We start from the raw sequence: 15946 nt of genomic DNA on the forward strand, positions 1-15946 counted from the left end.
TTCGGTGTATTTTGGGTTAGATGAGGGATGTGAGCCGTTGGATCTTAGGGTACACCGAGTCACGAGTCACCGATCCCACACAGGATCCTCTTACATTTTTACTCTGGTTTGAAATGAAGTCCAAGCCCAACCTCAGGTGTCAAATGGCTTGAGCCGACTTTTTTGGTTTTTTACAGGTGATATAAAACGGAAGAGAATTCCGTCCGGACCTCTTCCATCAAAGACCCAGATCAAGTGATCTGGATTGTTGAAATTTGATCCAACGGTTATAAATAAGAGCTATAAATAAGGGATCTTTCTAAAATTATAATAATTGTAGCCGTTAGATCAAATTTCAACGGTCCGAATCACTTAATCCTAGGCCTTTGATAGAAGAGATTTGGACCGAATCCTCTTCCATATAAAACGCTACTTGTGAAAAGTGTTTTTAGATAATCAAAAGTTTTTTTTTTTATTGTGTTTGTAAAATAATTAAAAGCACTTTTAGATGAAAAGCATTTTCATTTGAAAAATATTTTGAAATATTCTTTTTTTTGGAGAAACACACTGATGAAAAGCTTTTCGAATGAACTGATAAACGACTTTTGAAATGACTGAAGGTGTTTTCAAATGGTCAAAACGCTTATGGTAATATTTGTCATGAAAGGTTAAAAACTTATGTCATTTGAGGAAAGCAAATAACATGTGCTTTTTTGAAAGTCCATGATAAAAGCTCTCACTTGCATAAGTGCTTTATAGAGAAACATTTTCTAAAAAGCCGGACTCTTTTGAGAAGTGCTTTTAAAATAGTCAAAAGCGCTTTTAATTTGACGAAACAAAACTAATAGCATTGAGATTTTAATAACATTGTTAATCTGGGGGGAAAGGAGATCAATGCATGTACAACAATCCAAGGGGTAAAAACGAATCCTACACCTATGAAATTTTCGAAGTAAAATAAAGTTCAGCATACTGTATACGCTTACAAATGATGCGCATGATAATACCAACTACCAAGCCTAAAATTTAAGCCATCTCTTCTCTTTTTCTTTACTGACAACCGCATTCGACGCAGACGCTTGAGCGGCCTCTGCCTGTGCCAAAGCTTTGCGAGTCTCCGTCAATTTCCTCATCGCAGCATCATAAACCACCTTCTCATTTTTGTTTCTAATTGCCATTTCTTCAAGCTTCCCAACTCGCGCCTTCAAGTCCTTCACTTCATCATCGTAAGCAACCAAAGCCCGCCTATCAACTTTCTTTCCCTCCCCTGATCCATTGCTCTGCTGCTTCTTCGCTGATTTACCATTCAAAGCTTCACCGTGCTTTGCAAGTTGGCTATTAATAAGACTAAAGACATCTGGTGTTGATTCCTCTTCTTCTTTTGCTGCTCTTGCCAGTGCTGCAAACTTCTTTTCACGCTTCCTCTTACCACCCCTGCTACGCTTCTTTCCTTGATTCTCTTTGCTCTCTTTGCTCTCTTTACTCTCTTCGCCTTCACGGGTTTTGACAGCATGATCAAGAGATTGCTTTGGCGGAAGGACCTTCACGGAGATGGGATCTATAATTCCCTGGCCAGATGCACCTAGACCAGTTCCTTCAAGGTAACCCATGTTGGCCATCATCCTGGACGCTATGCCCCGGGTGTGGTTCTCCCACTTTGCAAATATGGCAGTTTCTGTCTGGATACCCCTCTGGAGGATTGTGCTTTCAAGAAATCCTAAACCCTGCGGGGTTTCGTCTTCACAGTCACTAGAATCAGATTGGTCAGAGCTTGAATCACTTTCTTCTTCACCACTCATCTGAGCATACTCGGACAATGTTATAGCATCCTCCCCAAGATCTGCAGAGCTTCCATCATCTCGGAATACAACTTTTCCAACCCCAAGTGCACCGTCCCATGATTCAAGTTCAGCTTCCCTCCACACACCAGTTTTACTATCTGATACTGCCCAAATATTAGACCCGACCAGTGACTGCTCCCATATTGTCGGGATATACTTTCTCAGTGAGGAAAGTGGAACATCAACTCCTGCATGCATGGGAAATGTGTAAGCATGGAGATTCTGAACTCGTTCCAAAAAGCATAAGCAGTTCTATGAAGCATAAAGGAAAAGGGTAATTTAACTTCTGAAGCCCCGCTAGGTACGGCTACCAATCTAAAATATAGCCTGGCTATGAACCTATGACCACCAATATCTCATACCACGCATTGTTCCAGAGGCTAATAACAATGCAAACATGGCATCAGTGGGACCATAGACAAGTTATCTGTCAATAGATAACAACATACCATGTGATAAGCGGCAGTTGGTACCAAATCGACATCGTTGTTGGAGAAAGAACTTGCAAATCTGCATTTTGATGGTTCGGCATTAGTATTTTTAAGTGGTTTATATAGCCTTAGCTTATTGACTTTGAAGTGACAAACCATCTCCATCAGGTTCAACCTTAAATCAAATGTTGGGCTTTATATTTGTAACCTTGTTGATTTGGTTAAAATTAAAGTTTATACTCACGGTAGCATGTCCTCTCCCAAATCATTAAGAAAAACGCTATAGAAACGAAAAGGAAAAATTCACAAGATAAAAAGCGGACCAGCAAAATGTACGCACCATCATATTCTCGGATGTAGGAGTGAGGAAAGAAATCTTTGCAGAATCCGAACCCTCCAATCCGATAACCTGACCATTATACCAACGTCCATCAGTGTGACGGAACCTACATTTCGACCCAACAGGGTAACTCGGGTCCTCCAGCGGCTCTGGCTCAACATCTGTTTCTGTTAGATCAATAGTCTCCACCTTAACACCCTCATCAACATGAGCAGAACCATCTAACACTAAATCAGCTTCTCGTAATAACCGTGCCCGTTTCAGGTTCAGCAGTCCTTCCTCGGCATCTTTAATCGCCTGAACAATCTCCTCGTGAAGCTGCGAAAACAAAACCCCCAATATATGGTTTTCAAAAACCAACCTAGATTTCGATTTCGATTAAATGACCTAAAAACTTATCTTCCTAGTACAGCATTAACTTGCAGAGCTAAGAGCTCGATCATTCACATTTCTAAATTCATATCATTTAAGCTAATTTCAACTACAAAATCCTATCAATCTGATCCATATCAATAACAAAATAATGTACGTAACAATTATTAACGGAATTTAGACAAATTTGCCAATAATATTGTACAAATTGAAGGCTTTACACGTTTATCATCAGCGCTCCGCTGGATTTTATCACAAAATCGTACTCCGCCAAATGAATCGTAAAACCTAGCATTATCAACACTTTCTTTCGTGGATTTTCTCGGTAACCAAACAGAAAGTTAGACTGTAAAGTAAGAGATGATGTACCGCAAGAAGCTCGGTATTTTTGGGCTCGGAGGCTAAAGCATCGTTAATGGTAGAGAGAGATTCTCTTTGCTCTTGCAATTGAAGCTCCAGTAGGTTCTCCAGAACCCTCTCTTCCTCGTCTGCCATGGCTGTGTTGTTCCGCACGCGCTTACTCTTTCTCCAACGGTGAAACCCGTGTCGGTATAAAAACTGAAAAAGAACTCGGGCTCTTCGAATGGGCCAACAGTACATATATTTGGAATTAAGCCCAAGTAGAGTATTTTTGCACCCCTTGGGCCCATTGAGCCCAACTATCTCGGACTCGGTCTCCTTACTCCGACACAGGGCTGACGCATTCGACAACTCACAAGAGACACGAGAGAAGTTCTTGAGTAGGGAAACCAGATTGGGGTTGACAAGAGGAAAACGAGGTCAAAGTTGGGACGGAGAGATTTTTCGTTGTGCGGAACATACCGCCCAGTACACTAATTGTAATAGTGCAAATGGTTAGAAATTTTAAAAAAAAAAATTCTCAACTAATTGTATTATGACACTTGATGTATCGGACCATATTTGTTATACAGTATAAAATTTCTCCTAAGGGTGGTGTATGTGATGTTTTTGTGTATTGTGTCCGCACGAACACGTAGCATGAATGCCGAACTTCAGAATTTCTCTTAATACAAGTAAGCTCTACAGAAGCCTCTTATATGTGGATCCCACCTCAATGAGAAAGTCGTCCACCTTCTCCCTAACCTCAAATTCAACACCCCGTAAAGTGGTATACGTTTGTAATGAGTTTGATACTTCGTGGCTTAAAAACGTTCATCGTTTGATACAAAAAACAGTACAAAACCTAAAATTGGGCCTAATGTACAGTTATTTTGTAATGGGCCATAATGAGGTGAAATTGGGCCCTTTTCTCCGAGAACTTCAAATTCAAACCCGCGAAGCAAAGCTCAGAGTCGGTTGGCGCGGGTAAATTGGTTTCCCATTGCTACACAGTGAACAGAAAACCCTAGGAGAGAGAAAGTGAAGCTCTGAGAAAATGGGACACGTAAGCGAGCATCACGAAGCGACGGACGGCTTGGTGAAGCTGCTGACGAAGGCGAACCACGATCTGACGGTGGTTCAGCACCGGCTCGAGAGGGAGTTCCAGCAAATCTACCCAGATAATGCGAACCCAATGAAGCTGGTTTCGAGGATAAAGAAGATTCAAGAAGAATTGTCGACTTTGGAAGATCAGTGCCGCGAGCTTCTTTCGGCCAAACAGGTGATTTTCAATTTTTTTTTCAGATAAAATTGGGAAGCTTTAGTTTTTAATTTTGATTTTTGGGTTTTGGGTTTTGAAGGATTTGATTGATAAGGCTAGGACTACTCTGGTTGGGAATAGAAACCAATTGCAGCGGATGGAGGCATCGATGGGAATTTTCGCCGACGCTGATTCGGATGATTCTGCCTTTGCTAACTTCAATCAGGTTAATTTCTTTTGGGTACATTTCATTTTCATAAATGAAAATATTGGAGCTAGCACATATAGATTGATAGTTAGAGTGGATCGAAATTTCGTGAATCGGTCATTACACTTTACGTGATTTCTATGCTGGAATGCTGGTGAATACTGTGTTTAATTTCCAAGAAATCAAAGCTGAGAATACGGTTTTTTACCCTTTGCTATGGAAATAGAATTGTGGATTGTTGTAATCTGTGATTACAGTATTTGTGTTGTTTGCTGTTGTTGGCAATACCTACATGAACGGTTGTCTAGTTTTCCAGATGGTGTTTCGAGTGTTTGCACCATTTCCAGCAGCATCCAAGATTAATCTATGGCTCGGCAATGCTTCCAATTATATGCCCGTGGGAACATATTCTGCGGGTAGCTTTGTAGCAGAACTATGCCTTGCTACATTCAGGATCCAGTCACTTCACCTTTCTTACATTTTTTGGTCTCATACTTAAAACATAAATTTATGACCATATTGATCTCTTATGCAGGTCATTGATGAGTGGACGGTTCAAGTCAGATCAAAAACAGGTAACTTCTTACCGTGAACGCTGTAATTACTGTTGGGAGGAAATTGATGATGCCGCTGGGTGTAAATATCAGTACTCAGTCAGTAATTAGGGACGGGGTATCAAAATTGGTCCTATTTGTTTCTGTAGAATAAGGAACAGAAGGAATTCTCCACAGCGTGTTCAACTTTTTCATTAACTATGGATTTGTCAATGTTGGTAGTTGCCTTGCTCTTGCAGTGAAACATTGTTTTTGGAGAGATGCAAAATCTTGAGAAATGAATGCCTTTCATTGACATAGAGTTGTATAGAGTTTTAGAACGTATCTTAATAAAGCGTTGTTGGTGCAGCAGGGGATGAGAACCGGGATTCTGATTCGGAGGATATCAACCAGTTACTCTTTTCGGCTATAGTCTAAGGCAACTTCTTCAGTGAGGTTATTTGTTCATGTCTATTCTGATTACATTTGCTTTGAACATACATTTTATTGGAAGTATAGAAAAGAACTTGTTTTCATTTCTTTCAAAAATACCATCTCGAAATCAATCTGTTCCGGATGTGTTCTCTTGTACATGAGAAGATTTTGCGTTAATACCTGATGTTGCATAGGTAGTCAGTATTATACACAGAATCGATGAGGACATGCAAAACTTCGTGCAACTGATGGAGGCAATGACAGTTTTACATTCCGGAAACTAAGATGAATAAGGTAAACTGGTAAAGGGTGATGTTTAAAAGAATTATGTAACTTTCATAACTTGAATGAAGAAGAATTGTTACAACATGAATAAGATGTTCCTACAATTTGTTAGCGGCTTTGACGATTGAAGCTTTCCAAGAGCAGGGATCTCTTTCAAGCAAAGCTGCTACTTGGAAACAGGAGGCTGTCCTAACCACTTGGCACGAAAGCCTGTTCCTTTACAGTCAGAACATCGCATTGATCCCTGGAGGAAAACGAGATAGCCGGGTTTTTGTTATACACTATTTATAGCAGAAAATGCAAATGCATATCGGAAATTGAAGACGATAGCAAGAATCACGAACAGGCTCCGTGAAGATTTGACTTACCTTTCCGGTACAAATAACACAAATTGTACTTTTCGAAGAGACTTGGCAGAGCATGTTATCGCCGAGAATAAAGAAGCCTGTTCCGGCACACCATTTGCATTCGATATGACCATTTGAGTTGCAAGAAGAACAAGCAATAGGCCTTGGTTGCTGCAAGTAGCGAAACATCGAAGATTTAGACAACAAACAATGGATTTGTGTTTGTGTGGATGGTCCAAGGATGTCGAACTCTAATCTGCGCGCATCAACCCTTCATAATGCAATCTTCCACATTCACTAACCACATAATACCAGATAAGGCCTAATTGGATTAGTAGTCCTGTCATCCGTGGTGATAAGGTAATCGGAAGATAGCCAATTAGGATTTAAACCCATGCTAAAGTCACTAGGATTTAAGCTGAAAATAGGTAGTCGGAAGATAGCCAATTGGGATTTAAACCCGTGGTGAAGTCCGTTAGGATTTAAGTTGATAACAATTAACGGGATGGCTTATGTGGTAACAATTAACGGAGAGTTGACAGAACTTTTAATTTTGGACCCAAATCTTAACGGACTTCACAACAAGGTATAAAAATGTTTTTGCCATAGGAGCTATTTTTGAACTATTTTATGACCACGAGAACTAATAATCCAATTAGGCCTACCAGATAAATAAACATCCATCTTTCAATACAATCTCATGCAGGCAACGAGTATTTCGGTTATAATTTGCGACAGTACCTTCTCGTAAACCAAACCAAATTCTACCCATATATTATCCTTCCATTGCACCAAAAACAGCTAAAATTCATCTTAAATGATATCCGCACTCGTTTTTTTTTTTTTTTTTTTCCCTTCTCTTTTTTCATGGTCGTTGGATTGAGTAAATCAAACGAGAATTAAGCTATAAAACAAAGAAAAAAGTGTATAACCTACATTTCATCAAGTGCAATCCAAAATTTTCACTCCATTAGGGTTTTGGGCGAGACCTTAGTTATTGAATTTCAATCCAAATTCATAAAATATCATATTCTAAATAAAATCAAAGACAATCAATCAGATTCGAATTACCATAGAGATTAACTCAGTTAATAAGAATTACCTTAGAGATTAACCATGCTTTTTCCATGCGATTAGCGAAATTAGATGAACCTTCATACGAATCCACAGCTGAAGCTCGCACGCCGCAAACCCTTCGGAGGGCCCTCGTGCTTGTACCGTAAGGTACAACAGCCCCGGCACGATTTAGAGCTCCCGAAGACGACACAAAACCGTCGTTTGGAATCGGTCTGGCCACAATCGACGGCCTGCAGGACACAGAGCTCGCCATTTTACTCGTCTTCTTCTTCAAGTTCGGGAATCTAGAGAGAGAGAGAGAGAGAATTTTGATTTTGCTTTTGTTTACGTGGCGGTGTTTTTAACCGTTTTATTGTGGACCAAAACTAACCAAAATTTTCCCTCCTTTTTTTTATGAAACAAGGTGTGCAGCCCACTTTCTTGAGTTGGTGTGTGGACTTTGAACCCGTATTTAGAATGGGTCGTAATCAAATTTACGTTTTCGAACTTAATTTGATTACGGCACATGTATTTACTTAGTACATAGATTATTTCACAATATATATATATATATATATATATATTAATAAATACATGTATCGTAGTCAGTCTCATATATATTGTTTTTCTTTTTTCAAATCATGCTGCAATTAATTTTTTTTAATATCAAATATTATCGATATATTAATTAATGTGTTTTTATTGCCTAGATCGGAGATAATTGTACTATGAAACTGTTATGATCTGATTCTTAACTCATTAACATGTTCTCTTTTCAATTGTTATATCTATGGTTTCTTTATTAATCTCAATCTTCTTCTTTCTGATAGTAATTATACTAAATATCTAATTACAAAGTGATTAAGAGCATTTGCTATTGCGTTGAATATCATTCGTATGAAAGGATCAATAACACTTGTATGAAAGGAATGAGGGTTTTCTTGAATAAATATTTGAACCTGGATTATATTTTTCCACTTTTTTTTTCTTGTGGATTCAAAGTTGTTGCCTAATACTAGCCAATAAACAAAAACAAATTAATTATGTGTGTATCGGCAAACACAATAATATGTTTTACTTATTTTCTGTGCCGTTTTTTTGGGAACCATTTCATGCGTACATTGAGAAAGAATATGATTCGCGTTCCCTTGTCTAATCAAACAAAATTATCAATATAATTTGGAATCCAACCTTACGAATTGCGTCGTTGGCCTAATTTAAAACTTTAGACGACACATATTGGTATCTATCTCTATTTGTGATGTCATTGACATTGAAGATTAAGATGGAGAAGTACCAAGAAAATGCTTATAATGTGCATCCTGTGTAAGAGGATATGCCAAAGTCCTTAAATGCTATGTATATATATATGGATGGATATGTGACACCATTTGTCTACACAATTTTTAATGCATGTCTTTTGTTGGAGCCATTTCGTAATGTATTTCAACTATCCGAATGGTCTATCTTTTAGGTATTCTCTCAAAAATTATGTCTACCAAATCTAAAACCATAAACCATATAATTGTTGGATTAGTAAGTGTTGATGGTTTCTTTGTAGAACCGTATTCATCTATTTCTTCACTAGAAATAAATGTTTTTATGGTTTTGGATTTGTCTAATTTTACAAGGATGATGCATGAATGATGTTATAAAAAATAGACGATTCGAATCATTAAAATATATTACAAAGTAAACTCAACATAAATATGCGTCAAAAGTTGTGTAAAGCAAGTCGTCCCACCTACTGAAATTACAAAGACCACATCCTTTGTAAGGCTAATTGATATTTAGGATGCAAATGGTGGTAAGCAATTTTCAAGACTTTGACATCAATGTAGTTTCATTGTCATAGCAAGAGATAAGTCTAACCTACTGTGTCTGCTTTCCTCCTTGGCTCCAACCTCCCCTTTATTTATTTCCCTTCTTTTGTGTGTATGCGTGTTTGATTGAATATTCCAAACCAGCGGTGTGAACATAAAGGCAATCCAGGCAAAACCCATAATTTAGTAACCTAAAGTTTCACCACACCATGACTCAGCCAATGAATCCTGTGTCAATATTGCAACAAGCTGCAAGTTAATTTACTTTTTCTTTCGGATAGTACTAGGGAGATCAAATTTTTAAACTAAATTTTTGTAAACCAAATGATGTAAATGTTGATGATTGGATTATTACTTAAGTATTGATTAATGTGTATTTTCTATTGGTGACACATCATTTAATTTGCAAATTTGATTTAAAATTTTGATCTTCCTAACATTATCCTTTCTTTCGTTCCTAGCTCCTTGGTCTCACACAGTAGATTATGCTTGAGGTAAGAATTAGAGGGTTTAGAACACGTTGCATACAAGTTTTTCCTTCAAATGATGATCCGATCCGATGCATTATCATTCTAACAAATGTGAGACGTAAAAAGATAGTACAAATAACAACGTCTAGGGTTTTCACAATTTTTTTTGAGGAAGTCACTTTTGCACATCTTTTTTCGATTTTTCGTTTTTTTTTTTTTTTTTTTGGTCAAATGATAGATTTTGTTAAATTTGATATTAGATTAATCACCGACGAAGTTCGAACCCACATTATCATACAAGAGCTCAACTCATTTCCCAACTGTAGTAAAAGGCCGCTTGCTGATTTTTCGTATTTGAATTGAATGGTTAATGAGAAAAGAGTGCGAAAATTATGATATAAAATAATATGTACGAAATGGTTAAACTATCCCCATAATTAACGACATTCACCCAATAGGCCAATAGTAGTATGAAAAGTCCCCTACACCCCAAACCCAAAGTCACCATTATAAAGATCCTCCTCTTTTAAACTCTACTCTCTCCATCCATATCACACGCTCCTCCCCTCTCTCCCAAACTCCCAACAAAGCAAAACCCATGAATTACATTACTTCTCTTTACTAATCTCTCTCTCTCTCTCTCTCTCTCTCTCTCTCTAAAAATGGAAAGACATCATCACTCACAACAAAGCAACAGCAACCTCTGCTCGCCAACATCGCCACCCACGACCTTTGTTCAGGCAGACACAAACAACTTCAGAGACCTCGTCCAGAAGCTGACAGGCTTATCCGGCGACTCGGAAAAGCTCCCCATCACACACCCAGCAAGGCACTACCCTAAAGCTCCCACAAGTCCCGGTGACCCCACCGGCCCTCGCCGGTCACCGTTCAAGCTGCAAGAGCGAAGACACACCATGAGCAAACTCGAGATTAAGCTCAGTCTCGCAACCCTACATGGCTCTCAGCCGATTCCGAGTCCCGTCACCCCACTCGGGTTCGAGTCGTTTTCATTCCCGAGTTCTGGTTCCGAGTCGCCGTCGTCTCCAGCAGCGGTGGCCGAGGAGGAGAAGGCAATTGCGGAGAAGGGGTTTTATTTGCACCCTTCGCCGCTCAGTACTCCCAGAGGGGCCGGCCCGCCCGAGTTGCTACCCCTGTTTCCGCTGAGTTCACCCAGTAATAATGATCACAAGTCTCTACAGTCCCCCTAAATATTAAGCAATTAAGCTTACATATCAAATTTCTGTTGACCAAAATATATATGTATTTTCTTCCTTCACTTGATTTTTTTGGAATTTGTAATACCAAATATTATCATATATGTGTGTGAGACTTTTCTGTTCGTCGTGCATGCGAGGTTGAATGAAGTTTTTGGCTTTTAATTATTTTTTGTTTGATATATAGACGAGCTGTGACTGTCAACTGAAATTATGACAAATTATATATCGATTTTATTTACTAAGTCATCAGTTATTATTAGGAAATCATTTATGTTAGTCATTTTTTTCACACGCATGTTAATTTTTGTTCTTTGATTCTACTTTATTTTTTCACTCGTTACTAGTCTACTACAGGATTGGTGCAACGAAATATGCTACTTGGTAAATATTATAAACTGATCAATCACATAATCCGTAAAAAAAATTGTAATGATGCAGACCCATTTTATTTTTATAATAGTTTATAAAAACGAATTTTATTTTTATAATAGTTTATAAAAACGAAATCCAACCCTAATCATTGCCACTTAACGAAGCAAAACTTCGAGCTTTAGTAATCATGGCCGTCCGATGCCTGGGAACGGGATACTCAACGGTGGTGATCATTTCCCGCCGGGGGCTAGTTTGGTAGGTTTAGGGTACGAAACCGACCAATGCATGATTTCTTCAGTTCACATGAACACGCCTCTTTTGGTGTACTTGTGGACCGCGATTAAGACCAACACCACTCAATCATTGTTTCTGGTTGCTTTAATTTTGCTAGAATCTCGTTTTATGAAAAGTAGAAGTAAATTGACCAATAAAATAGTACAAGTAAATGAAAGTTGAGTTGAAAAAAAATTGCTCAAGAAAGACACATAATTATTACTTAAATCGTAGAGCAAAACAGAATTTCGTGATAGTTTTTAACACAATCATATTAAACTATAAGTATAACTGATCTATACACACACACACACGATATTCTACATTAAATTCATTTAAAATATTGACAAAAAAAATTCAAACTTAAGTTCAAAGTAAAAAACATTGCTTTAACCAACTTATCTAAGTTTATATCAACTACAATTTACACGTTTAACCTACAACTTTCCGGAGGTTTTTGTCAAATTAGACGCGGTATTAGACTAGAACATGTAGTAGTGATATTGATATTGAATTTTGTCAAGGTCTAAAATGATTGGGAGTTTTCACATTCTTGTCTGCTACCTATTTCTCTATCTCACATAATCTTTCATGCTTGTACGTTTTTGCCATTTTGATTGGGTTTCAGACAGTTTCTGTTTCCTTTCACATGCATTTTTCTAAGAGAACCTTCTTGTTGATGATTAGATTCTCTCTCACAAGTCATAAACCAAGTGGTCAATGAATCATTGTCCACTTTCTTTTCTCATGAAATTAGGTCGTTTCTTTTGCTCAATTGTCAATGAATCCATAATAAGCCTGTCTAACTTTCTATAAATCCTCATATAATTAGCAACAATAATGCGAGGTAGATCAACTTTTTAGACCATATTAACATATGGTCCTTTTGACCTCAACATGCCTAAAGGAACACAAATCCAAAGGAAAGTCAAGGCCCAATGAACATGAAAATGTGAAGCCAAGCACTTCAAGGAACCCATTGCCTCTTAGTGTCTTGTTAGCAATCAAGCTGAACACTTCTCCGTAAAGTTTTTTTCGAGCACTAGGTGGTCAGGTGGCTTCTGACAACTTTTAGAAATGGGGTCCCAGGAGCAGAAAGGGCAGGCCTACTCAGCCGTCAACTCTAAACCACGTGGCGGCTATACGAGGTAACAGAGGCTTACGAAGGGACATAAAGGCTAACAAGTAGGGTGCTCAGGTACGAACTCCCACCAATCCCATGATACCGAGCAAGGAGCTCATTAGCATCATCCCAAGAAAGAACACAAGTGTACTTCCACAAAAGTTGCCTCGTTGCCACGTGTCGGCCAAAGAGATAAGAGACAGTTAGTAGGTCTAATTTGTGCATTTCGGCGCATTAAATGCAAAGGAAGTGATAGGTTCGAGTAAAAGGATTGAAGACTCAAAAAATGGCCTATATAAGGAAGACAATAACCCTTTACAAGGGGTTGGACGATTTGAGAGATAAATTGTACTATTCTAGCCGACTGCTACTTGTAACCTTGTTCTCAATTTATATCAGAAACTCAGTAGACGTGGTCAGTTTTGAGGTGTAAACCACTTAAATTGTGTGTCTATTATCATTTGTTTGCAAAGCCCATGTCCATCAAGGACAAACACTTGACCCATTCAACCTGTGTTAGCCTCACCAGTTTTAAGCGTAAACAGACCAAATTTGCAAATCATTTGATGTGTCACCAATAAAAAATAAACATATTAACCAACATTTAAGTGATAATCCAATAATCAACAACCATGTAATATAATTTACAAAATATGTAATTTAAATAAATATTTTCCTTAGCATTACCCGATTAAAAATTGGAACTACATTTTCTTATGCTAATATAACTAAGCTGCATTGGAACTAGTTAATGGAAGATGTATGCGTAACATATTACTTATTTGAAACTTGAAATGAGAGGAATTATGTTAATTGGTGAAGTGAAGAACATGCAAGGACATCGACTACTGGATCTCCTAATCAATTTACTTCATGATTTTTCAAATATTAGATTACGGAATTGTGACATAATTTTTTTTATTGTGCATTTGTCAATACATACAAAGAAAGTTAAAAATTAGAATACTTTTAGGGAATTATTATTAGCACTCCAAAAATCTCATTTTACACTCCTCACAAGTGTATTTTTCTTTCTAATTATAGAAAATTTGGTGTCACATCCCCGCCTGGGTGGGACCACTTCTCAGGCCCGACTCCACCGTAGCACGATATTGTCCGCTTTGGGCCCCCAGCACACCCTCACGGTTTTGTTTCTGGGAACTCACATGAGAACTTCCCAATGGGTCACCCATCCTGGGAATGCTCTCGCGCGCTACTCGCTTAACTTCGGAGTTCCCATGGAACCCGAAGCCAGTGAGTTCCCAAAAGGCCTCGTGCTAGGTAGGGATAGAATATCCATATAAGGATCACTCCCCTGGGCGATGTGGGATGTCACAATCCACCCCCCTTAGGGGCCTGACGTCCTCGTTGGCACACCACGACCAGGGTTAGGCTCTGATACCAAATTGTCACATCCCGGCCTGGACGGGACCACTTCCCGGGCTCGACTCCATCGTAGCACGATATTGTCCACTTTGGGCCCCCAGCACACCTTCACGGTTTTATTTTTGGGAACTCACATGAGAACTTCTTGATAGGTCACTCATCCTGGGAATGCTCTCGTGCATTACTCGCTTAACTTCGGAGTTCCCATGGAACCCGAAGCTAATGAGCTCCTAAAAGGCCTCGTATTAGGTAAGGATGGGAATATACATATAAGGAGTGAAACCCCCAGCACACCCTCACGGTTTTGTTTCTGGGAACTCACACGAGAACTTCCCGATGGGAATGCTCTTGTGCGCTACTCGCTTAACTTCGGAATTCCCATGGAACCCGAAGCCAGTGGGCTCCCAAAAGGCCTCGTACTAGGTAGGGATGGCAATATACATATAAGGATCATTCCCCTGGACGATGTGGGATGTCACAATCCATCCCCCTTAGGGGCCCGACGTCCTCGTCGGCACACCACGACCAGGTTTAGGCTTTGATACCAAATTGTCACATCTCGGCCCTGGCCGGATCACTTCCCGGACCCACTCCACCACCGTAGCACGATATTGTCCGCTTTGGGCCCCGACCACGCCCTCACGGTTTTGTTTCTGGGAACTCACACGAGGACTTCTTGATGGGTCACCTATTCTGGGAATGCTATCGCGCGCTACTCGCTTAACTTCGGAGTTCCCATGGAACCCGAAGCCAGTGAACTCCCAAAAGGCCTTGTGCTAGGTAGGGATGGGAATATACATATAAGGATCACTCCCCTGGGCGATGTGGGATGTCACATTTAGAGTGTCAAATGAGATTTTTGGAGTGCTAATAACAATTCTCTACTTTTAATACCTACAGGTTAATCACCGCAAAAATAATAATAATCATAAATTGATAATAAATCCGAAATGCGTTTCAAGTAAGTATACATGTTATTAGTGTAAATAAGAAAAATTAAAAAAAACTAAGGGCTCATGAGGAAGCTTTTTTGGCGAAAATGTTTTTAATATCAATCTTTAGCAAAAATGCAAGTGAATCTTGGAAAAGTATTTAAAGTGTTTCATGCAAGAAGCATATAACTGACGCTTATTGCAGGAAGCACCTCAAGTACTTTTGGAACCCAAAAATATTTCTCTAAAAGCATTTTCAATTATCTTAAAAACACTTCTAAACTAACTCTAAGATTAATACTTTGGATATGGGGTTGAAAATAGACAAGAGTGTAGTAAGTCATGTGTGTGGGATGGAGATATGAGCAACGTTAGATTGTCAATATCACACTTATTCCTTCATGTCTAAAAGTTAAAGCTTCTTAATCCAGCAAAGATGGAAATCAAGGATTAATTTGGTACCCTTCAATTGCCACCGGTTGCTCTCTCAATTTACTATTGGTTGCTAAATTATAAGGGGGGAGAGTTGCCATGAACATTGAACCGTATGCTTATACATCAATTTGAACAGAGTAAACTTTCTTTTCATTTTTCCTTAAGCCTAAACACAATTATGTCATTGCTTACCAAACTTGTTGCCACTTTGATCATTGGGGAAGCATAATTGTGTGGAACTTGGATCATCCAAAGTGATTTGTCCTTGGTTATTCTTCTATAGAAACTAATAATTTAGCCAACAAGGATTGGCTTAGTTGGTAAGGTCCCTGCTTTATGTGTCGCTCCACAAAAGTTCAAATCCCCCCGCCAGTAGTTCTCATTAGTGCACGATCAGTAAAGTCATACGTAAATCCATATTGGTGACAGTTGACAGTTAAGTACCACACGTAAGTTCTTTTGGCTCGAGGTTGTGGGCTGGTATGCGC

General features: G+C 38.8%; 4 protein-coding genes across 4 annotated transcripts; 2 read left to right on the forward strand and 2 right to left on the reverse strand.

Moving 5' to 3' along the window:
• Positions 1–824: 824 nt before the first annotated feature.
• Positions 825–3473, reverse strand: LOC137718137 (zinc finger CCCH domain-containing protein 22). The gene is made up of 4 exons (XM_068457640.1): positions 3333–3473; positions 2592–2909; positions 2270–2330; positions 825–2008 (listed from the first exon to the last, which is right to left on the reverse strand). The coding sequence occupies exons 1-4, from the start codon at positions 3456–3458 to the stop codon at positions 999–1001; spliced, it is 1515 nt and encodes a 504-aa protein (XP_068313741.1). The 5' UTR covers positions 3459–3473; the 3' UTR covers positions 825–998.
• Positions 3474–4274: 801 nt separating this feature from the next.
• On the forward strand, positions 4275–5840 carry LOC137718540 (uncharacterized). The gene is made up of 4 exons (XM_068458091.1): positions 4275–4584; positions 4664–4789; positions 5307–5346; positions 5678–5840. Exons 1-4 carry the CDS (start codon positions 4360–4362, stop codon positions 5740–5742), a joined length of 456 nt encoding a protein of 151 aa, XP_068314192.1. The 5' UTR covers positions 4275–4359; the 3' UTR covers positions 5743–5840.
• A 216-nt stretch (positions 5841–6056) lies between these two features.
• Positions 6057–7747, reverse strand: LOC137718541 (protein PHOTOSYSTEM I ASSEMBLY 2, chloroplastic-like). The gene is made up of 3 exons (XM_068458092.1): positions 7474–7747; positions 6393–6542; positions 6057–6268 (listed from the first exon to the last, which is right to left on the reverse strand). Exons 1-3 carry the CDS (start codon positions 7699–7701, stop codon positions 6191–6193), a joined length of 456 nt encoding a protein of 151 aa, XP_068314193.1. The 5' UTR covers positions 7702–7747; the 3' UTR covers positions 6057–6190.
• A 2489-nt stretch (positions 7748–10236) lies between these two features.
• Positions 10237–11117, forward strand: LOC137716800 (VQ motif-containing protein 11-like). Its single transcript, XM_068456176.1, has one exon. It carries the CDS (start codon positions 10383–10385, stop codon positions 10926–10928), a length of 546 nt encoding a protein of 181 aa, XP_068312277.1. The 5' UTR covers positions 10237–10382; the 3' UTR covers positions 10929–11117.
• Positions 11118–15946: the final 4829 nt, after the last annotated feature.

The sequence above is a fragment of the Pyrus communis genome, chromosome 15 (assembly GCF_963583255.1).
Source record: "Pyrus communis chromosome 15, drPyrComm1.1, whole genome shotgun sequence".
In the NCBI taxonomy this organism is placed as follows: Eukaryota; Viridiplantae; Streptophyta; class Magnoliopsida; order Rosales; family Rosaceae; genus Pyrus; species Pyrus communis.